We start from the raw sequence: 24,776 nt of genomic DNA on the forward strand, positions 1-24,776 counted from the left end.
AACCATGCATGTCATAAGAGGCAACTAAAATATTGGGAGCAAGGGGCTAGTAACCCCTTCTCCTGTGTACATTACTAAAGTTAAAAGGAATCTTTTCTTTTCTTTTTGGGTCACCCTGCTTTGGTGGGATATGACCGGTGTGCTGAAAGTAGTTGTAGTAGTTGTCCAAATGACATCTCCGCAGATGACTCTAGAAGGACTGTGATAAAGTTGTCAGGTAAGACACAGGTGACAGTTCACTATGCAAAAATCACAGAAATAAAAACACAAATAGTAATAGCTTAGAAATTTCAGTTAAGTAGTGAATGTCTCACAATTACAGTAGAGCAGATAGGATCAAGTTTTTACAAGTCCTTGCTTCACACAAATAATAACACACACACAAAAGTTAAAACTTGCATATGCATCCACCTGTCAAAACATACCTGTTGCCAATACACTGGTTCTACCACGGTACTGTCTCTGCTTCTGTCACTGTATCTGATGATAATGCACTAGTCCTACTATGGTATACTATGTCTACTTCTGTCTGACAGTAATTTATCACATTATGCTGGTCCTGCCACAGTGCTCTACACCTACAGTAGGACACTAACTTAAAATGATCTGTACTTACAAACAGGGTAACTGTACTAATTAATTTCTTACGAACACTAATCTGCAGATATAATAAACACTGCAAACATTCAGTATGAGTATGGCATAGCAGCTTAGTTCACTAACACCACATCTTCACTCCTACACTGTAGTCTAACCTGCAACAATATTCACCAGGAGAGAGGGAATGAGACAGAGGTATGCAGTCATGCTAATGCTACCCATGTGATGTGACAGATATGATATGAAAGAGGATGGATGGAAGAGGGAAAAGGTTAGGAAATATAAGAAAGAGGGAGGAGAGGAAAGACAGAGGGCATTATCTGAGTAATGTATATTTTTTATTTCATCGTTAAAAAATGAAGTTAAATATGGAATATTATGGCCCAGGAAAGCATTTCTGATAATAACTTTTTCTTTTAACAAGTCGGCCGTCTCCCACCGAGGCAGGATGACCCCAAAAAAAATGAAAATCCCCAAAAAGAAAATACTTTCATCAACATTCAACACTCACCTCACTCACACATAATCACACATGGGTATCTATGGGAAAACAATTTCCAAGTTGCAAACACCTGAGTAACAAACAATTTTCAGGAATGCACCCAACATCACAAGTTGGGGCTCCTGCTGCTGTACTTCTGTCAGAACATACCTGATAACAATACATTGGTCTTGCTTGAAGCGTCTCATGTTGTTGTAGCAGGAGTCACCAATGGCAAAGATGTGCGGTGGGAGTTCTCCTATCTTCTTGCCCCGATACAGTTTGATCTGGTCCACTGTGTAGATGGGCAGGATCTGGTAAGGATTTACTGCCACCAGGATGGAGCCTGTATATGTCTGTTGAACAAGATAAATGTGTAAGGAAGCCTTGTAAACATAAAATAAACAGTCCAGGAAGATATTATGAAACTGTACAGTCCTGGTATATTTAAACTGAGAATATCCTGCCTTGTAACTCACAACTGACAGGACAGAATTCAAAGTTTGTGCATGGTGAGAGGTAGAGGAAAGCATTCTAACACCTAATGCCCCTGTTCACCTAGCAGTAAATACAAACCTAGGTGTTAGTTTACTGTTATAAGTCACATCCTAGGGAAAAAGATCTAATGCATCTCAACATAAGCAAGCCACATTGCTTGGCTTATTTTGGGTTATCCTAAGTTTTTAATCCTCCAGGAATTATAATACAAAGAGAGCCTGCTTCTTAAATGTATTTCATTACCATCTTACACTAATATTATTGAGAGGATGTATGTAAACAGCATAATCTGTACAGTATACTATTACAAAACTACTGTCATCAGATTCAGATTCTTTATTTCAAATTATTGCCTGTATATAAAATACACAATAATCAAAAACTCCATAGTATTAAGAACCACAGTGATTAGCTTTTAAGGGCCTATTACAAGGTATTAACAGGAAGTTAAAAAAATAGTCAGGATTCAAGTTACAAGACTGTCCATAAATTACAAATAAAAAAAATATATTGTCTAGCTGTAAACAGGTGAGTAGTACAGTATTTGTTTATGAAATTACAATACAATACAATATAATATAAGTTCCTGATACTTTTAAATTTCATATTTATTAGAATTATTATAGCTGCAACTAAAATGCCATGCACAGTGTGCACTTTATAAAAAAAAAGGACTCTCATCAAGCTATTTTATTTATTTAATAGGGTGCATGAAGGGCAGCCTGTATGTATACTTCCTTTGATCAGGTTGTGCCATTTAAGGCAAATTTTTAATGTTACAAAAATATAGCTACAGAGGAACCCAAGATATAATACCACCTTAAAGATGACACGCTGATTAAGCCATAAAAAAACAAATTTCCCTGTAAGGACTAAGAGGGACGACAGAGTGTCTGGTAATGCTGAGGGTCCATTAAATACAAAGAGTTTTTTCCATGATCATAACAATAATTCTTCCTCCGTAAGCCATGCGTGTTGTAAGAGGCGACTAAAATGCCAGGAGCAAGGGTCTAGTAACCCCTTCTCCTGTATATATTACTAAATTTAAAAGGAGAAGCTTTTGTTTTTCCTTTTGGGCCACCCCGCCTCGGTGGGATACGGCCAGTGTGTTGAAAGAAAGAAATAACAATAATTGATAAGTCTGGAAATGACGGACTTTGTCTGCTGCTTATGGACTTTGTTTGGGCAACTGATTTTGTCTGTTAAATCTTAAGTTTATCAAATCAAGGTATATTAAATCAAAGTTTTTCTAAAGTTCCAGCCCCCAAAGATGAGAAAGTCATGAGAGTATTAGTAATGAAATTCCGTGTGACTTGGCACAGTAATAACAAGTGCTTGATAAGAGATGAAACTAAGATAATACGTACAGTGTATGTATTACCAGAACTGACCTGTTATCTTAGAACCCTGTACTTACATAAATAACCTACACATAGCAGAACTGACCTGTTATCTCAGAACCCTGTACCTACATAACCCACACATAGCAGAACTGACCTGTTATCTTAGAACCCTGTACTTAAATAAATAACCTACACACACTTTTAACAACATTTCAGTCCAACTTGGACCATTAACTAGTCACACCCACAACTCTCATTGTACCATCCTGACCCCCACCACCTGAACTATGGTGTCCCCCTCCCTCTCACTGCACCATCCTGACCCCCACCACCTGAACTATGGTGTCTCCCCTCCCTCTCATTGTACCATCCTTACCCCCAGTATCTGAACTATGGGTGTCCTCCTCCCTCTCATTGTACCATCCTTACCCCCAGTACATGAACTATGGCATCTCCCTCCCTCTCATTGTACTATCCTTACCCCCAGTATCTGAACTATGGGTGTCCTCCTCCCTCTCATTGTACCATCCTTACCCCCAGTACATGAACTATGGCATCCCCCTCCCTCTCATTGTACCATCCTTACCCCCAGTCCCTGAACTATGGCATCCCCCTCCCTCTCACTGTACCAACCTTACCCCCAGGACATGAACTATGGCATCCCCCTCCCTCTCATTGTACCATCCTTACCCCCAGTACATGAACTATGGCATCCCCCTCCCTCTCATTGTACCATCCTTACCCCCAGTACCTGAACTATGGCATCCCCCTCCCTCTCACTGTACCATCCTTACCCCCAGTACATGAACTATGGCATCCCCCTCCCTCTCATTGTACCATCCTTACCCCCAGTACATGAACTATGGCATCCCCCTCCCTCTCATTGTACCATCCTTACCCCCAGTACCTGAACTATGGCATCCCCCTCCCTCTCACTGTACCATCCTTACCCCCCGTACCGGAACTATGGCATCCCCCTTCCTCTCATTGTCCCATCCTTACCCCCAGTACCTGAACTATGGCATCCCCCTCCCTCTCATTGTACCATCCTTACCCCCAGTACCTGAACTATGGCATCCCCCTCCCTCTCATTGTACCATCCTTACCCCCAGTACCTGAACTATGGCATCCCCCTCCCTCTCACTGTACCATCCTTACCCCCAGTACCTGAACTATGGCATCCCCCTCCCTCTCATTGTACCATCCTTACCCCCAGTACCTGAACTATGGCATCCCCCTCCCTCTCATTGTACCATCCTTACCCCCAGTACCTGAACTATGGCATCCCCCTCCCTCTCATTGTACCATCCTTACCCCCAGTACCTGAACTATGGCATCCCCCTCCCTCTCATTGTACCATCCTTACCCCCAGTACATGAACTATGGCATCCCCCTCCCTCTCATTGTACCATCCTTACCCCCAATACCTGAACTATGGCATCCCCCTCCCTCTCATTGTACCATCCTTACCCCCAGTACCTGAACTATGGCATCCCCCTCCCTCTCACTGTACCATCCTTACCCCCAGTACCTGAACTATGGCATCCCCCTCCCTCTCACTGTACCATCCTTACCCCCAGTACATGAACTATGGCATCCCCCTCCCTCTCAATGTACCATCCTTACCACCAGTACATGAACTATGGCATCCCCCTCCCTCTCATTGTACCATCCTTACCCCCCGTACCTGAACTATGGCATCCCCCTCCCTCTCACTGTACCATCCTTACCCCCAGTACATGAACTATGGCATCCCCCTCCCTCTCATTGTACCATCCTTACCCCCAGTACCTGAACTATGGCATCCCCCTCCCTCTCACTGTACCATCCTTACCCCCAGTACATGAACTATGGCATCCCCCTCCCTCTCACTGTACCATCCTTACCCCCAGTACATGAACTATGGCATCCCCCTCCCTCTCACTGTACCATCCTTACCCCCAGTACATGAACTATGGCATCCCCCTCCCTCTCATTGTACCATCCTTACCCCCAGTACCTGAACTATGGCATCCCCCTCCCTCTCACTGTACCATCCTTACCCCCAGTACATGAACTATGGCATCCCCCTCCCTCTCATTGTACCATCCTTACCCCCAGTACCTGAACTATGGCATCCCCCTCCCTCTCACTGTACCATCCTTACCCCCAGTACATGAACTATGGCATCCCCCTCCCTCTCACTGTACCATCCTTACCCCCAGTACATGAACTATGGCATCCCCCTCCCTCTCACTGTACCATCCTTACCCCCAGTACATGAACTATGGCATCCCCCTCCCTCTCATTGTACCATCCTTACCCCCAGTACCTGAACTATGGCATCCCCCTCCCTCTCACTGTACCATCCTTACCCCCAGTACATGAACTATGGCATCCCCCTCCCTCTCACTGTACCATACTTACCCCCAGTACATGAACTATGGCATCCCCCGCCCTCGCATTGTACCATCCTTCCCCCCAGTACCTGAACTATGGCATCCCCCTCCCTCTCACTGTACCGTCCTTACCCCCAGTACATGAACTATGGCATCCCCCTCCCTCTCATTGTACCATCCTTACCCCCAGTACCTGAACTATGGCATCCCCCTCCCACTCACTGTACCATCCTTACCCCCAGTACATGAACTATGGCATCCCCCTCCCTCTCACTGTACCATCCTTACCCCCAGTACATGAACTATGGCATCCCCCTCCCTCTCACTGTACCATCCTTACCTCCAGTACATGAACTATGGCATCCCCCTCCCTCTCATTGTACCATCCTTACCCCCAGTACCTGAACTATGTCATCCCCCTCCCTCTCACTGTACCATCCTTACCCCCAGTACATGAACTATGGCATCCCCCTCCCTCTCATTGTACCATCCTTACCCCAGTACCTGAACTATGGCATCCCCCTCCCTCTCATTGTACCATCCTTACCCCCAGTACATGAACTATGGCATCCCCCTCCCTCTCATTGTACCATCCTTACCCCCAGGACCTGAACTATGGCATCCCCCTCCCTCTCACTGTGCCATCCTTCCCCCCAGTACATGAACTATGGCATCCCCCTCCCTCTCATTGTACCATCCTTACCCCCAGTACCTGAACTATGGCATCCCCCTCCCTCTCATTGTACCATCCTTACCCCCAGTACATGAACTATGGCATCCCCCTCCCTCTCATTGTACCATCCTTACCCCCAGTACCTGAACTATGGCATCCCCCTCCCTCTCACTGTACCATCCTTACCTCCAGTACATGAACTATGGCATCCCCCTCCCTCTCATTGTACCATCCTTACCCCCAGTACCTGAACTATGGCATCCCCCTCCCTCTCATTGTACCATCCTTACCCCCAGTACCTGAACTATGGCATCCCCCTCCCTCTCATTGTACCATCCTTACCCCCAGTACATGAACTATGGCATCCCCCTCCCTCTCAATGTACCATCCTTACCCCCAGTACCTGAACTATGGCATCCCCCTCCCTCTCATTGTACCATCCTTACCCCCAGTACATGAACTATGGCATCCCCCTCCCTCTCAGTGTACCATCCTTACCCCCAGTACCTGAACTATGGCATCCCCCTCCCTCTCACTGTACCATCCTTACCCCCAGTACCTGAACTATGGCATCCCCCTCCCTTTCATTGTACCATCCTTACCCCCAGTACATGAACTATGGCATCCCCCTTCCTCTCATTGTACCATCCTTACCCCCAGTACCTGAACTATGGCATCCCCCTCCCTCTCATTGTACCATCCTTACCCCCAGTACCTGAACTATGGCATCCCCCTCCCTCTCATTGTACCATCCTTACCCCCAGTACATGAACTATGGCATCCCCCTCCCTCTCACTGTACCATCCTTACCCCCAGTACATGAACTATGGCATCCCCCTCCCTCTCATTGTACCATCCTTACCCCCAGTACCTGAACTATGGCATCCCCCTCCCTCTCATTGTACCATCCTTACCCCCAGTACATGAACTATGGCATCCCCCTCCCTCTCACTGTACCATCCTTACCCCCAGTACATGAACTATGGCATCCCCCTCCCTCTCACTGTACCATCCTTACCCCAGTACATGAACTATGGCATCCCCCTCCCTCTCATTGTACCATCCTTACCCCCAGTACATGAACTATGGCATCCCCCTCCCTCTCACTGTACCATCCTTACCCCCAGTACATGAACTATGGCATCCCCCTCCCTCTCACTGTACCATCCTTACCCCCAGTACATGAACTATGGCATCCCCCTCCCTCTCAATGTACCATCCTTACCCCCAGTACATGAACTATGGCATCCCCCTCCCTCTCATTGTACCATCCTTACCCCCAGTACCTGAACTATGGCATCCCCCTCCCTCTCACTGTACCATCCTTACCCCCAGTACCTGAACTATGGCATCCCCCTCCCTCTCACTGTACCATCCTTACCCCCAGTACATGAACTATGGCATCCCCCTCCCTCTCACTGTCCCATCCTTACCCCCAGTACCTGAACTATGGCATCCCCCTCCCTCTCACTGCATCAAAAATTGTTCTCTCTCTGCCTGAAGATTCTAAATAGTCCCTGTCTGTCAACCACTTCAAACCCACTGTTAAAATGCACCTCCTTTTTGTGCGCGCGCGTGTGAAAGAGAGAGTGAGAGAGAGAGTGAGAGAGAGAGTGAGAGAGAGAGTGAGAGAGTGAGTAAGAGAGTAAGAGAGTGAGAGAGTGAGAGTGAGAGAGTGAGAGTGAGAGAGTGAGAGAGTGAGAGAGTGAGAGAGTGAGTGAGAGAATGAGAGAGTGAGAGAGTGAGAGAGTGAGAGAGTGAGAGAGTGAGAGAGTGAGAGAGTGAGAGTGAGTGAGTGTGAGTGAGTGAGAGTGAGAGTGTGAGTGTGAGTGTGAGTGTGAGTGTGAGTGTGAGTGTGAGTGTGAGTGTGAGTGTGAGTGAGATTATGATTATAATCAAAAAGAAGCGCTAAGCCACAAGGGCTATACAGCACAGAGAGAGAGAGAGAGAGAGAGAGAGAGAGAGACTCAACAATCAATATTTGCACCAATAACTCATTACAGTTGTGACCGGGTGTGGAAGTGTGATTTGCTCACTACTCTATAATTTGTTCATGATTGTAGCCATGTATAAACGTAAGTAACCATTCTTACAGGATTCATTACCTTTGTAACTTGTGAGTTCATTACCTTTGTAAATTGTGAGTTCATTACCTTTGTACCTAGTTCAGCTATCAAAACTTTGGGGGCCCAGTCCCTGGACCCATTACGTACCTGGAGTTTACCTGGAGAGAGTTCCGGGGGTCAACTCCCCCGCGGCCCGGTCTGTGACCAGGCCTTCTGGTGGATCAGAGCCTGATCAACCAGGCTGTTGCTGCTGGCTGCACGCAAACCAACATACGAGCCACAGCCCGGCTGATCAGGAACCGACTTTAGGTGCTTGTCCAGTGCCAGCTTGAAGACTGCCAGGGGTCTGTTGGTAATCCCCCTTATGTGTGCTGGGAGGCAGTTGAACAGTCTCGGGCCCCTGACACTTATTATATGGTCTCTTAACGTGCTAGTGACACCCCTGCTTTTCATTGGGGGGATGGCGCATCGTCTGCCAAGTCTTTTGCTTTCGTAGTGAGTGATTTTCGTGTGCAAGTTCGGTACTAGTCCCTCTAGGATTTTCCAGGTGTATATAATCATGTATCTCTCCCTCCTGCGTTCCAGGGAATACAGGTTTAGGAACCTCAAGCGCTCCCAGTAATTGAGGTGTTTTATCTCCGTTATGCGCGCCGTGAAAGTTCTCTGTACATTTTCTAGGTCGGCAATTTCACCTGCCTTGAAAGGTGCTGTTAGTGTGCAGCAATATTCCAGCCTAGATAGAACAAGTGACCTGAAGAGTGTCATCATGGGCTTGGCCTCCCTAGTTTTGAAGGTTCTCATTATCCATCCTGTCATTTTTCTAGCAGATGCGATTGATACAATGTTATGGTCCTTGAAGGTGAGATCCTCCGACATGATCACTCCCAGGTCTTTGACGTTGGTGTTTCGCTCTATTTTGTGGCCAGAATTTGTTTTGTACTCTGATGAAGATTTAATTTCCTCATGTTTACCATATCTGAGTAATTGAAATTTCTCATCGTTGAACTTCATATTGTTTTCTGCAGCCCACTGAAAGATTTGGTTGATGTCCGCCTGGAGCCTTGCAGTGTCTGCAATGGAAGACACTGTCATGCAGATTCGGGTGTCATCTGCAAAGGAAGACACGGTGCTGTGGCTGACATCCTTGTCTATGTCGGATATGAGGATGAGGAACAAGATGGGAGCGAGTACTGTGCCTTGTGGAACAGAGCTTTTCACCGTAGCTGCCTCGGACTTTACCTCTGTTAACTGTAAATACCTTTGTAACTTGTCATGATTGTGACTAGACCTACCTGGAGTTCATTACCTTTGTAAATTGTGAGTTCATTACCTTTGTAAATTGTGAGTTCATTACCTTTGTAAATTGTGAGTTCATTACCTTTGTAAATTATGAGTTCATTACCTCTGTAACTTGCTCAGCTATCAAAACTTTGGAGTCCAGTCCCTGGACCAATTATGTACCTCTGTAATCTTTTGACTACCGCCCACAGGATGGGTATGGGGTGCATAATAAACATATTAAACTAAACTTTCCCCTATTGTAATTTATAACATAATACATTCAAATACATCTTGAAACCTGCTTCTTCAGTTTTTATCCATTATTCATCCTCCTATACTTCCCGTTTCTACTTTTTTTGTACTTCAGTAAATCGTACCATATGTTTAAATCCTCTTCATTCAGACATAAGATTAAGATAAGATAAGATTTCGTTCGGATTTTTAACCCCGGAGGGTTAGCCACCCAGGATAACCCAAGAAAGTCAGTGCGTCATCGAGGACTGTCTAACTTATTTCCATTGGGGTCCTTAATCTTGTCCCCCAGGATGCGACCCACACCAGTCGACTAACGCCCAGGTACCTATTTACTGCTAGGTGAACAGGTGTAAGGAAACGTGTCGAAATGTTTCCACCCGGAATCGAACCCGGGCCCTCCGTGTGTGAAGCGGGAGCTTTAGCCACCAGGCCACCACTTTTACCAAGAATTTTCCTTAATCATTTTAATTAACTTTAATATCCATGTATGCTGAAATAATCTTGATAATTTTTATTGTATTAAATTGTATTGTATTGTATTGTTTACCTGGAGACCTGGAGTTTACCTGGAGAGAGTTTCGGGGGTCAACGCCCCCGCGGCCCGGTCCGTGACCAGGCCTCCTGGTGGATCAGCGCCTGATCAACCAGGCTGTTGCTGCTGGCTGCACGCAAACCAACGTACGAGCCACAGCCCGGCTGATCAGGAACTGACTTTAGGTGCTTGTCCAGTGCCAGCTTGAAGACTGCCAGGGGTCTGTTGGTAATCCCCCTTATGTGTGCTGGGAGGCAGTTGAACAGTCTCGGGCCCCTGACACTTATTGTATGGTCTCTTAACGTGCTAGTGACACCCCTGCTTTTCATTGGGGGGATGGTGCATCGTCTGCCAAGTCTTTTGCTTTCGTAGTGAGTGATTTTCGTGTGCAAGTTCGGTACTAGTCCCTCTAGGATTTTCCAGGTGTATATAATCATGTATCTCTCCCTCCTGCGTTCCAGGGAATACAGGTTTAGAAACCTCAAGCGCTCCCAGTAATTGAGGTGTTTTATCTCCGTTATGCGCGCCGTGAAAGTTCTCTGTACATTTTCTAGGTCGGCAATTTCACCTGCCTTGAAAGGTGCTGTTAGAGTGCAGCAATATTCCAGCCTAGATAGAACAAGTGACCTGAAGAGTGTCATCATGGGCTTGGCCTCCCTAGTTTTGAAGGTTCTCATTATCCATCCTGTCATTTTCCTAGCAGATGCGATTGATACAATGTTATGGTCCTTGAAGGTGAGATCCTCCGACATAATCACTCCCAGGTCTTTGACGTTGGTGTTTCGCTCTATTTTGTGGCCAGAATTTGTTTTGTACTCTGATGAAGATTTAATTTCCTCATGTTTACCATATCTGAGTAATTGAAATTTCTCATCGTTGAACTTCATATTGTTTTCTGCAGCCCACTGAAAGATTTGGTTGATGTCCGCCTGGAGCCTTGCAGTGTCTGCAATGGAAGACACTGTCATGCAGATTCGGGTGTCATCTGCAAAGGAAGACACGGTGCTGTGGCTGACATCCTTGTCTATGTCGGATATGAGGATGAGGAACAAGATGGGAGCTAGTACTGTGCCTTGTGGAACAGAGCTTTTCACCGTAGCTGCCTCGGACTTTACTCTGTTGACGACTACTCTCTGTGTTCTGTTAGTGAGGAAATTATAGATCCATCGACCGACTTTTCCTGTTATTCCTTTAGCGCGCATTTTGTGCGCTATTACGCCATGGTCACACTTGTCGAAGGCTTTTGCAAAGTCTGTATATATTACATCTGCATTCTTTTTGTCTTCTAGTGCATTTAGGACCTTGTCGTAGTGATCCAGTAGTTGAGACAGACAGGAGCGACCTGTTCTAAACCCATGTTGCCCTGGGTTGTGTAACTGATGGGTTTCTAGATGGGTGGTGATCTTGCTTCTTAGGACCCTTTCAAAGATTTTTATGATATGGGATGTTAGTGCTATTGGTCTGTAGTTCTTTGCTGTTGCTTTACTGCCCCCTTTGTGGAGTGGGGCTATGTCTGTTGTTTTTAGTAACTGAGGGACGACCCCCGTGTCCATGCTCCCTCTCCATAGGATGGAAAAGGCTCGTGATAGGGGCTTCTTGCAGTTCTTGATGAACACAGAGTTCCATGAGTCTGCCCCTGGGGCAGAGTGCATGGGCATGTCATTTATCGCCTGTTCGAAGTCATTTGGCGTCAGGATAACATCGGATAGGCTTGTGTTAATCAAATTTTGTGGCTCTCTCATAAAAAATTCATTTTGATCTTCGACTCTCAGTCTGGTTAGCGGCTTGCTAAAAACTGAGTCATATTGGGACTTGAGTAGCTCACTCATTTCCTTGCTGTCATCTGTGTAGGACCCATCTTGTTTAAGTAGGGGCCCAATACTGGGCGTTGTTCTCGATTTTGATTTGGCATAGGAGAAGAAATACTTTGGGTTTCTTTCGATTTCATTTATAGCTTTTAGTTCTTCCCGCGATTCCTGACTCCTAAAGGATTCTTTTAGCTTAAGTTCGATGCTTGCTATTTCTCTGACCAGTGTCTCCCTGCGCATTTCAGATATATTGACCTCTTTTAGCCGCTCTGTTATTCTTTTCCGTCGCCTGTAAAGGGAGCGCCTGTCTCTTTCTATTTTACATCTACTCCTCCTTTTTCTTAGAGGAATAAGCCTTGTGCATACATCGAGTGCCACCGAGTTAATCTGTTCTAGGCATAAGTTTGGGTCTGTGTTGCTTAGTATATCTTCCCAGCTTATATCGGTTAGGACTTGGTTTACTTGGTCCCACTTTATGTTTTTGTTATTGAAGTTGAATTTGGTGAATGCTCCCTCGTGACTAGTCTCATTTTGTCGGTCTGGGGCTCCTCGCATACATGTCTGAACCTCAATTATGTTGTGATCTGAGTATATTGTTTTTGATATGGTGACATTCCTTATCAGATCATCATTGTTAGTGAATATGAGGTCTAGTGTATTCTCCAGTCTAGTAGGCTCTATTATTTGCTGGTTTAAATTGAATTTTGTGCAGAGATTTAAAAGCTCGTGTGAGTGTGAGTTTTCATCAGAGCTGCCTCCTGGTGTTATTTCTGCAACAATATTATTTGCTATATTCCTCCATTTTAGGTGCCTTAAGTTGAAATCCCCCAGGAGCAAGATGTTGGGTGCAGGAGCTGGAAGATTTTCCAGACAGTGGTCAATTTTTAACAGCTGTTCCTGGAATTGCTGGGATGTTGCATCCGGAGGCTTGTAGACTACCACAATGACTAGGTTTTGGTTCTCGACCTTTACTGCTAAAACTTCCACTACGTCATTTGAGGCATTAAGCAGTTCTGTGCAAACAAGTGACTCTGCAATGTACAGGCCAACCCCCCCCTTTTGCCTGTTCACTCTGTCACATCTGTATAGGTTGTAACCTGGGATCCATATTTCATTGTCCAAGTGATCCTTTATGTGGGTCTCAGTGAAAGCCGCGAACATTGCCTTTGCCTCTGCAAGCAGTCCACGGATGAAAGGTATTTTGTTGTTTGTTGCTGGCTTTAGACCCTGTATATTTGCAAAGAAGAATGTTATCGGACTGGTGGTATTGTTGGTACTGGGGGGGGATTTTTTTTCCGGCATTAGTATCTGTATCTGTTGGTTTGAAGTGGAGGCCATCGACTGTGGTTCCACTCCAGGAATGACTGGATTTGGTGTACGATTTCTGCCATTTCCTGCCAGTTTTTTTTCCTTCCTGGCACTAAAAAACCTCTCCCTCTTGAGTGGCTGTGGCTACCCAGGTTTTCCACTCACCATTTTTGTATAACTAGGCAATTAAAATTTTTTTTTATTAATTTGCAAGTTGTTACTTGTATCTTTACTTTTACTTACTGTTAATACAATGTATAGACTTAAAAAATAATAATAAACCAAATTACCCGGTGGCCTGGTGGCTAAAGCTCCCGCTTCACACACGGAGGGCTCGGGTTCGATTCCCGGCGGGTGGAAACATTTCGACACGTTTCCTTACACCTGTTGTCCTGTTCACCTAGCAGCAAATAGGTACCTGGGTGTTAGTCGACTGGTGTGGGTCGCATCCTGGGGGACAAGATTAAGGACCCCAATGGAAATAAGTTAGACAGTCCTCGATGACGCACTGACTTTCTTGGGTTATCCTGGGTGGCTAACCCTCCGGGGTTAAAAATCCGAACGAAATCTTATCTTATCTCATAGCTTGGCTAAATTTTGGCCTAAATGCTGTGCATCGCATGGTCTTCCTAATTATTGTATATGTACTTTGTAATGCAGTTTACCTGGAGAGAGTTCCGGGGGTCAACGCCCCTGCGGCCCGGTCTGTGACCAGGCCTCCAGTTTACCTTACCTGGAGAGAGTTTCGGGGGTCAACGCCCCCGCGGCCCGGTCTGTGACCAGGCCTCCAGTGATTACAAATAAAGAATATTAATGTTAATCTTAATTCTTCCTCTTCCCCTCCTTCCCTTGTGGTTAATATACTATCCCTAGAGATGAAGCTGAGAGCTCCCAGGAATGATTTACTTACATAGATGAGATTCTCGTTGTATCTGATAAGAAGGTTGCGAAGAATGCCAGCCTCGTGGAGGTCCCCTAGAGAGATCATGTCCTCGACCCCCTGCACTGAGGTGGGGTGCATTGCTTTGATTCTTCGTTCCGGTGTCAGCCATTGTTCCTGTAATAACAGTATCAAGTTATTGACTGTTACTGAAAAATCTGACTGAAGTTATACACAATGTCAGTTTTAAGAAAAAGACAGAGTTTTAAGTTCTAGCTTTAGTCTACTTGAAATGCTTTGCATAACCAGAGGTTTGTCATTAGATATGAAATCAAAATTCCACCTAATTCTCTAACGCTTACGTATATTTTGGAAATAAAATTTGTTTCTTTATTAAAGTTTTCTATATTTTGTAAAGGTTTAAGCTGCTTGAACCTTTTTGAGCGTTCTATTAGTTTGTAAGTTCTTCCCCTGACAGCTACTGGTACAGTACCTACCTGACCGTCGTCGTCCTGCACCTGGATACGTCGACCTTCAGCACTGACCACCCTGGCACCGATGGCTACATCAAACTCTCGTCGAGACACCGGTTCGATCCATATGTAGTCACCCTGTGGAAGTAACAAATGGAGTGAGAGCAGGGTCTGGAAATGTACACAACTTTGGCACTAAAGTTATTCACTGCTCAACATTATCTCTCACACTCAATCACTGCAAAAAATGTTCTGTATAATCATGGGCTTGTTGCATGTACAACTGTTATCCATCTCTATACAAACACTGTATCATGTGCCAATAAATCTTTGACTTGATTGCATACAGCCTTTAAGAAAGGGAGGATGTCATGATGCTGAGGGGCTCTCGTTGTTGTTGTTTAATATGTTTATTATGCACCCCATACCCATCCTGTGGGCGGTAGTCAAAAGATTACAGAGGTACATAATGGGTCCAGGGACTGGACCCCAAAGTTATGATAGATGAACTAGTTACAAAGTGAGGGGCTCTCGATCTAAGGAATTAGTTATCAATTTCTTCTCTCAGATCAAACCTGATTATCCCCCATTCCCAAGACACTGCATTCTGGCCACAAAATAGAGCGAAACACCAACGTCAAAGACCTGGGAGTGATCATGTCGGAGGATCTCACCTTCAAGGACCATAACATTGTATCAATCGCATCTGCTAGAAAAATGACAGGATGGATAATGAGAACCTTCAAAACTAGGGATGCCAAGCCCATGATGACACTCTTCAGGTCACTTGTTCTATCTAGGCTGGAATATTGCTGCACACTAACAGCACCTTTCAAGGCAGGTGAAATTGCTGACCTAGAAAATGTACAGAGAACTTTCACGGCGCGCATAACGGAGATAAAACACCTCAATTACTGGGAGCGCTTGAGGTTCCTAAACCTGTATTCCCTGGAACGCAGGCGGGAGAGATACATGATTATATACACCTGGAAAATCCTAGAGGGACTAGTACCGAACTTGCACACGAAAATCACTCACTACGAAAGCAAAAGACTTGGCAGACGATGCAACATCCCCCCAATGAAAAGCAGGGGTGTCACTAGCACGTTAAGAGACCATACAATAAGTGTCAGGGGCCCGAGACTGTTCAACTGCCTACCAGCATACATAAGGGGGATTACCAACAGACCCCTGGCAGTCTTCAAGCTGGCACTGGACAAGCACCTAAAGTCGGTTCCTGACCAGCCGGGCTGTGGCTCGTACGTTGGTTTGCGTGCAGCCAGCAGTAATAGCCTGGTTGATCAGGCTCTGATCCACCAGGAGGCCTGGTCACAGACCGGGCCGCGGGGGCGTTGACCCCCGGAACTCTCTCCAGGTAAACTCCAGGTGACCCCAATGCGTTTAGCATTCCCATGAACTTAATACATGTAATCCTCACATAGAACAAAATGAATGGGGATATATAAGCAAAAGCCACAACAGGTAAAAATAAGTAATTACAGGTTAAAAGAGTATATTAACATAATGCAATCATTTACTGACAACGTTTTATGTTCACAGTGAGCTTCTTAAAGTCAACATTTTTCAAGCACACTCATGGGTGAAATGTCAATAAAGGATCACATCATACTGTATGTCTGTCTCCATTCAAAAATCACTAAATATTAAAACTGCCATCACATCACATTAAAAGGTACCTAGCTTCATCCTTAATGCATCTTTAATTAGAATTTTATACTGAATACCTTCAATATAGTAGTATAAATTAATCTTATTCTCATGTGCTGTGTGTCTCACTGTCCAGTAATTATAAGTTAGTTTTAAGGCTGCCAGAAATGTCTTGCATAACAAGGGACTTTCTATAGTTTATACATGTCAGTTACTGTATACTGTATTGTATACTGTATTGTATACTGTATTGTATATTGTGCAGTATTCTATAAAAAATAAAGGTTTTTATTTGTTTTCTTTGTTTGTTTGTTTGAGGCCTACAACTGTTGATGATGACACCATCCAGGAGTTGACTTAAAGTAACTTCTGAAAAGACGACCAGGACACAATGACATAAATACTGTATAAGTAGAGAAGAAAACATTAAGTTTGTTGGCAGTGTCTGAAGGCTGGATGAGAGGTTCATCTGGTTTAGTTAAATTTATATCTGTTTCTGGATAGTCTTCCAAAACTCAGGATATAAGAGAGGGCTTTCCATGTCTTTTTCATATCCCCTTTTATTTCATTATATTGGCTTGCATAATAAATTTGTTTAGACTTCTGTATTCAAAGGAATGGACAACAAAGATGGGAACATTCTTAGATGACATAAGACTCAAATTCAAAGTTTATTCTCTATAAGGATTACAATGCTGAGTTTACAGAATTTGGTTATTGTGTGGTTTACATGTAGTAAAATAATGATTACAGAGTGTACCACTAGAACGCTTAGCATGGCTAGGCATTTCGGGCAGACTTAGTTTAATTCTTAATTTTAAAATATTACCAATTATGAGACAAGTTGGTATTATGGCTAAGTGACTAAATACTAGTTTGTGAGTTTAGCAATGTGAATGCTTTTGTTTTGGCACAGTACATAGTTTCAGTATTGGAGTATCACAGGATTCATTATTTTAAGACTGAGATTAATATTTCTGTTTATGGTCAAATGGGTGAGTGAGTGTAAGTGTGAACCACCAGGTGGTATTCGTGTAGTTAGTTGACGGGGTGTATCAGGGAGATAAGATGTTTTCTAATAGTAGTTTTGAAGGTGATGAATGTGTCTGCAGTTCTAGAGTTCTCAGGTAGGGTGTTCCAGATTTTAGGGCCTTTGACATACATTGAATTTTTGTAAAGGTTTAGTCGGACCCGGGGAATGTCGTAGAGATGTTTGTGTCTGGTGTTATGCCTGTGGGTTCTGTCACAACTATCAAGAAAGCGTTTTAGGTCAAGGTTAATATTGGAGTTTAAGGTCCTGTAGATGTAGATTGCACAGTAGTAAGTGCGGATGTACTGAACAGGGAGTAAGTTTAGATCTATGAAGAGTGGGGGGGTGTGTTGCCAGGGATGGGATTTAGTGATTATTCTTACTGCAGCTTTTTGTTGGGTTATTATTGGCTTTAGGTGTGTTGCTGCAGTTGATCCCCAAGCACAAATGGCATAGGTGAGGTATGGATAAATAAGTGAGTGGTATAGTGTGAGAAGGGCATTTTGCGGCACGTAGTATCGTATCTTGGAGAGGATCCCAACCGTTTTGGATACTTTTTTGGTTATGTGTTGGATATGGGTGTTAAAATTCAGGTTGTTGTCAAGGTATAAGCCTAGGAATTTGCCCTCATTATGTCTGGTAATTAGAGTGTTGTCGATCTTAATGTTAATTTGTGCATCTCCTGCTCTGCTACCAAACATAATATAGTAGGTTTTGTCAGTGTTAAGCGTAAGTTTACTGGCTGTCATCCAAGTCGATATTTTGATCAGCTCCTCGTTAACAATGGTGTTGTGGGTGGCAAGATTAGGGTGAGAGATGACATAAGTCGTGTCGTCAGCAAAGAGAATGGGTTCAGGTGTTGGGATACGTTTGGAAGATCATTGATGTATATGAGGAAGAGCAGGGGGCCAAGGACACTTCCCTGCGGAACTCCAGTATCAAGTGGCCGTGTTGCTGATGCTGTGTCTTTAATGGTGACATACTGATACCTATTAGTAAGGTAAGATTTGAAATAAGCAAGCGCATGGCCTCTTATACCGTAATGGTCAAGTTTGTGGAGTAGGATGCTGTGGTCTACTGTGTCAAAAGCTTTTCTTAGGTCAATAAAAATTCCTAGTGGATATTCCTTATTTTCCAATGCTGTGTAAGGCAGATCTAGCATTTTTATGATTGCATCATTAGTGTTTTTATTTTTCCTGAATCCAAATTGGCAGGGGTTGAGTATGTTTTGTGCCATTATAAATGAATATAGTCTCCTGTGCACGAGTTTCTCAAAGATTTTGGATAGCAATGGTAAGTTTGATATTGGCCTATAGTTGTTTAAGTCTGTAGGGTCACCATCTTTATGTATTGGTGTAACCCTTGCCATCTTGAGTAGTTTCGGGGAAGGTGCTAGTTTCTAGTGACTTGTTAAAAAGTAATGAAATAGCATGCGAAAGGACATGGGCCGCTCGCTTGTACAGTAATGGTGGGACATGAGACAGATTCCCCGAGTTATTTTTAAGTGACTTTATAATTTCGGTGACTTCCATGGGCTCAGTTGGTGCAAGACAGAAGGAATTTGGGAAATTCTCATCTAGGTAGTCCCCGGCATGGGCATTGATATGTGGGATTTTATTGGCGAGATTAGATCCTATGGTTGAGAAGAAGTCGTTTATCTTGTTAGCTGTGTCAGTGGGATGTAGTGGTGTTTCATTAGGTTTAGTTAGGACAATATTCTTGTTTTTTTCAGTTTGTGGGTCCCTAGAATCTGAGAGAGTGTTTTCCAGGTCTTTTTTATATCTCCTCTAGTGTCTGTGAATCTACTGGAGTAGTATTACCTGGAGTTTACCTGGAGAGAGTTTCGGGGGTCAATGCCCCCGCGGCCCGGTCTGTGACCAGGCATCCTGGTGGATCAGCGCCTGATCAACCAGGCTGTTGCTGCTGGCTGCACGCAAACCAACGTACGAGCCACAGCCCGGCTGATCAGGAACTGACTTTAGGTGCTTGTCCAGTGCCAGCTTGAAGACTGCCAGGGGTCTGTTGGTAATCCCCCTTATGTGTGCTGGGAGGCAGTTGAACAGTCTCGGGCCCCTGTATGGTCTCTTAACGTGCTAGTGACACCCCTGCTTTTCATTGGGGGGATGGTGCATCGTCTGCCAAGTCTTTTGCTTTCGTAGTGAGTGATTTTCGTGTGCAAGTTCGGTACTAGTCCCTCTAGGATTTTCCAGGTGTATATAATCATGTATCTCTCCCTCCTGCGTTCCAGGGAATACAGGTTTAGAAACCTCAAGCGCTCCCAGTAATTGAGGTGTTTTATCTCCGTTATGCGCGCCGTGAAAGTTCTCTGTACATTTTCTAGGTCGGCAATTTCACCTGCCTTGAAAGGTGCTGTTAGAGTGCAGCAATATTCCAGCCTAGATAGAACAAGTGACCTGAAGAGTGTCATCATGGGCTTGGCCTCCCTAGTTTTGAAGGTTCTCATTATCCATCCTGTCATTTTTCTAGCAGATGCGATTGATACAATGTTATGGTCCTTGAAGGTGAGATCCTCCGACATAATCACTCCCAGGTCTTTGACGTTGGTGTTTCGCTCTATTTTGTGGCCAGAATTTGTTTTGTACTCTGATGAAGATTTAATTTCCTCATGTTTACCATATCTGAGTAATTGAAATTTCTCATCGTTGAACTTCATATTGTTTTCTGCAGCCCACTGAAAGATTTGGTTGATGTCCGCCTGGAGCCTTGCAGTGTCTGCAATGGAAGACACTGTCATGCAGATTCGGGTGTCATCTGCAAAGGAAGACACGGTGCTGTGGCTGACATCCTTGTCTATGTCGGATATGAGGATGAGGAACAAGATGGGAGCTAGTACTGTGCCTTGTGGAACAGAGCTTTTCACCGTAGCTGCCTCGGACTTTACTCTGTTGACGACTACTCTCTGTGTTCTGTTAGTGAGGAAATTATAGATCCATCGACCGACTTTTCCTGTTATTCCTTTAGCGCGCATTTTGTGCGCTATTACGCCATGGTCACACTTGTCGAAGGCTTTTGCAAAGTCTGTATATATTACATCTGCATTCTTTTTGTCTTCTAGTGCATTTAGGACCTTGTCGTAGTGATCCAGTAGTTGAGACAGACAGGAGCGACCTGTTCTAAACCCATGTTGCCCTGGGTTGTGTAACTGATGGGTTTCTAGATGGGTGGTGATCTTGCTTCTTAGGACCCTTTCAAAGATTTTTATGATATGGGATGTTAGTGCTATTGGTCTGTAGTTCTTTGCTGTTGCTTTACTGCCCCCTTTGTGGAGTGGGGCTATGTCTGTTGTTTTTAGTAACTGAGGGACGACCCCCGTGTCCATGCTCCCTCTCCATAGGATGGAAAAGGCTCGTGATAGGGGCTTCTTGCAGTTCTTGATGAACACAGAGTTCCATGAGTCTGGCCCTGGGGCAGAGTGCATGGGCATGTCATTTATCGCCTGTTCGAAGTCATTTGGCGTCAGGATAACATCGGATAGGCTTGTGTTAATCAAATTTTGTGGCTCTCTCATAAAAAATTCATTTTGATCTTCGACTCTCAGTCTGGTTAGCGGCTTGCTAAAAACTGAGTCATATTGGGACTTGAGTAGCTCACTCATTTCCTTGCTGTCATCTGTGTAGGACCCATCTTGTTTAAGTAGGGGCCCAATACTGGGCGTTATTCTCGATTTTGATTTGGCATAGGAGAAGAAATACTTTGGGTTTCTTTCGATTTCATTTATAGCTTTTAGTTCTTCCCGCGATTCCTGACTCCTAAAGGATTCTTTTAGCTTAAGTTCGATGCTTGCTATTTCTCTGACCAGTGTCTCCCTGCGCATTTCAGATATATTGACCTCTTTTAGCCGCTCTGTTATTCTTTTCCGTCGCCTGTAAAGGGAGCGCCTGTCTCTTTCTATTTTACATCTACTCCTCCTTTGGCTTTCTTTATTACTTTGGCGAGAACTGATGAATAGTGTTTAAGAATATCTTTGTGTATTAAGCCCTGTCTATATTGCTTTTCATATTGGTGTTTCTTGTCAATGGATTTCAGAATGGTGCTGGTTAGCCATGGGCAACCAAGCCGTTTGTTTGTGATCTGTTTCGTTTTTATAGGACAATGTTTGTTGTATAGTCTAAGCAATTTGTTAAGAAAAATGTCTGTCCAGTCATCAATACCATTGGCCTTGGAGAATTCTGTAGGCCAGTCAACAGTCTCTAGGTCAGCTGTGAACTTCCTTATTGAGGCCTCGTCATGGAGTCTAAATGAGACTTTGTTGTATTCAAGTGGTGGTTTACTAATGTTTGTCAGGAGGAAGGTAGGGTAGTGGTCTGTAGTGCTATCTGTGATTATCCCTGATTTAAGGGGGGCTAGTATATTGGTCCATATGTGGTCTATTATGGTTGCACTTGTCTCAGTGAGCCTGGTTGGTTTAGTTATTGTTGGTATGAAAAATGTGTTGTTCATATTGATGAAATCAGTTACAGGCTGATCATCTAGTATGCCAAGGTTGATGTTGAAGTCTCCAGCTAAGAGAAGGTGGTGCTTATTCATTTGTCTGTTATTAGTGACTAATTTCTCACTGAAATTTGGAAGCTACATAACAAAGATGACAGCTAAAGATTCAGAGGAGACACAAAGACATTAGGAGATACTTTTTTAATCTCAGGGTAATGAGTAGGCAGAATAGGAATACCCTAGAGGCCTAGATGAAGTGGTGACGGAGACAAACACCATGCACAGTTTCAATAATAAGTACGATCAGGCCCTGGGGGCCAATTATCAACGATACTGGTCAACAGCAGTTAAAGAAGTGTATATGAACCATCACTTGTACAGAACTAGGCGAGTACAGACACACCAATAATACACACACTAGTAAGCAACTAGGCGAGTATACACGCTAACGTCGAGTACACACACACTAGTAACTAGATGAGTACATACGCTAGTATTATTATTATAATCAAAAAGAAGCGATAAACCACAAGGGCCTGGACTGGTTCCAAACGGTTTCGTTGTGCACCACCTAGCAGGTTATTAATAGAATATTCAAGAGGTTGCTAGTAGAATTGCAGTAAATCAACCATTCAAATCATTATGAAGCTGTGTGTAGTCTGTGGTCAAACAAACGGGCTTCCACATGCATAAATTGTCATTTCTGTGGAAATTGGTGTCACGCCCCTTGTGCAGATATCCAAGAACTAGCTACAAGCAGTATTAAAACAGGGAAGTGTTTTTGGGTATGCCCAAATGAGATAAATCTGTGGACTAAAATCACAAGGGTATTAAAAGAGGTCAACATCAAAGCTGCTTTCATAGAAAACCTGGAAGCTTTCTACAACAGATGGGAACATAAAAAGTCCGGGCTGAATGGTACTGCCCTTGATACTGGCCATGTAGTCAGAAACTGTAAGGCTGGAGATGATGTCCTGGTAGTCAGTAAATGGGGGGCTGATAGTGCTGTCCTGGGAGACAGTAATGGGGAAGCTGGAGGTGCTGTCCTGGGAGACAGTAATGGTGAAGCTGGAGGTGCTGTCCTGGGAGACAGTAATGGTGAAGCTGGAGATGCTGTCCTGGGAGACAGTAATGGGGAAGCTGGAGATGCTGTCCTGGGAGACAGTAATGGTGAAGCTGGAGATTTTGTCCAGGTAGTCGGGAATTATACGCAGGAAGGAATACATATGAATGACCTCATAGGGGACAGGAGCCATAGTAGGGAAACAAGTGTAGTCAAAGATAAGATAAAACCAATATTGCAAACTAGAAATACCGCAGGAAATAGCAAACAAGAGGACTCCACTAGCAATAGTGAGGATATATTACCAAAAACAAATGGTGGGAGCTCCATTGTTGGTGCTAGGGAGGATAGAAGTAAGACAGGGAAACATGCACCAACAGGGAATACAGTCACAGAAACCCAAGGCAAACGGAAACCAAGCCTGTGCACATACTATGCACTCGGTATCTGCTGGCATGGGAAATCTGGAAAAACAGATGGGACGTGCAACTATGACCACCCTAGGAAATGCCATGCCCATATGACAACAGGAAAATGCAAACTCCCTTCCTGTAAGCTTTTTCACCCTGAACTGTGTACCTCTTCAGTACAGGAAAGACTGTGCTATAACTTAAATTGCCAGGCATACCATCTAAAGGGGACAAAAAGATACAAAACATCCAGGCCATGGGAAAACCTGGGTAGCCACAGCCACTCAAGAGGGAGAGGTTTTTTAGTGCCAGGAAGGAAAAAAAACTGGCAGGAAATGGCAGAAATCGTACACCAAATCCAGTCATTCCTGGAGTGGAACCACAGTCGATGGCCTCCACTCCAAACCAACAGATACAGATACTAATGCCGGAAAAAAAATCCCCCCCCAGTACCAACAATACCACCAGTCCGATAACATTCTTCTTTGCAAATATACAGGGTCTAAAGCCAGCAACAAACAACAAAATACCTTTCATCCGTGGACTGCTTGCAGAGGCAAAGGCAATGTTCGCGGCTTTCACTGAGACCCACATAAAGGATCACTTGGACAACGAAATATGGATCCCAGGTTACAACCTATACAGATGTGACAGAGTGAACAGGCAAAAGGGGGGGGTTGGCCTGTACATTGCAGAGTCACTTGTTTGCACAGAACTGCTAAATGCCTCAAATGATGTAGTGGAAGTTTTAGCAGTAAAGGTCGAGAACCAAAACCTAGTCATTGTGATAGTCTACAAGCCTCCGGATGCAACATCCCAGCAATTCCAGGAACAGCTGTTAAAAATTGACCACTGTCTGGAAAACCTTCCAGCTCCTGCACCCAACATCTTGCTCCTGGGGGATTTCAACTTAAGGCACCTAAAATGGAGGAATATAGCAAATAATATTGTTGCAGTAATAACACCAGGAGGCAGCTCTGATGAAAACTCACACTCACGCGAGCTTTTAAATCTCTGCACAAAATTCAATTTAAACCAGCAAATAATAGAGCCTACTAGACTGGAGAATACACTAGACCTCATCTTCACTAACAATGAGGATCTGATAAGAAATATCACCATATCAAAAACAATATACTCAGATCACAACATAATTGAGGTTCAGTCATGTATGCGCGGAGCCCCAGACCGACATAAGGAGATTAGTCACGAGGGAGCATTCACCAAATTCAACTTCAATAACAAAAACATAAAGTGGGACCAAGTAAACCAAGTCCTAACCGATATAAGCTGGGAAGATATACTAAGCAACACAGACCCCAACTTATGCCTAGAACAGATTAACTCGGTAGCATTCGATGTATGCACAAGGCTTATTCCTCTAAGAAAAAGGAGGAGTAGATGTAAAACAGAAAGAGACAGGCGCTCCCTTTACAGGCGACGGAAAAGAATAACAGAGCGGCTAAAAGAGGTCAATATATCTGAAATGCGTAGGGAGACACTGGTCAGAGAACTAGCAAGCATCGAACTTAAGCTAAAAGAATCCTTTAGGAGTCAGGAATCGCGGGAAGAACTAA

General features: G+C 44.2%; 1 protein-coding gene across 6 annotated transcripts in view; it reads right to left on the reverse strand.

Annotated features, from left to right (window-relative positions):
• ck (myosin-VIIa ck) overlaps nt 1–24,776 on the reverse strand; it is a 123,202-nt gene that overhangs the window by 54,778 nt on the left and 43,648 nt on the right. For all 6 annotated transcript variants that reach the window (XM_070099261.1, XM_070099262.1, XM_070099260.1 and 3 more), the window contains 3 exons: nt 14,601–14,714; nt 14,134–14,280; nt 1,253–1,437 (listed from right to left, as the gene is read on the reverse strand). In XM_070099261.1, coding sequence (XP_069955362.1) covers nt 1,253–1,437; nt 14,134–14,280; nt 14,601–14,714 — 446 coding nt within the window. The remainder of the gene's footprint in view (nt 1–1,252; nt 1,438–14,133; nt 14,281–14,600; nt 14,715–24,776) is intronic.

The sequence above is a fragment of the Cherax quadricarinatus genome, chromosome 66 (assembly GCF_038502225.1).
Source record: "Cherax quadricarinatus isolate ZL_2023a chromosome 66, ASM3850222v1, whole genome shotgun sequence".
Taxonomy (NCBI): Eukaryota; Metazoa; Arthropoda; class Malacostraca; order Decapoda; family Parastacidae; genus Cherax; species Cherax quadricarinatus.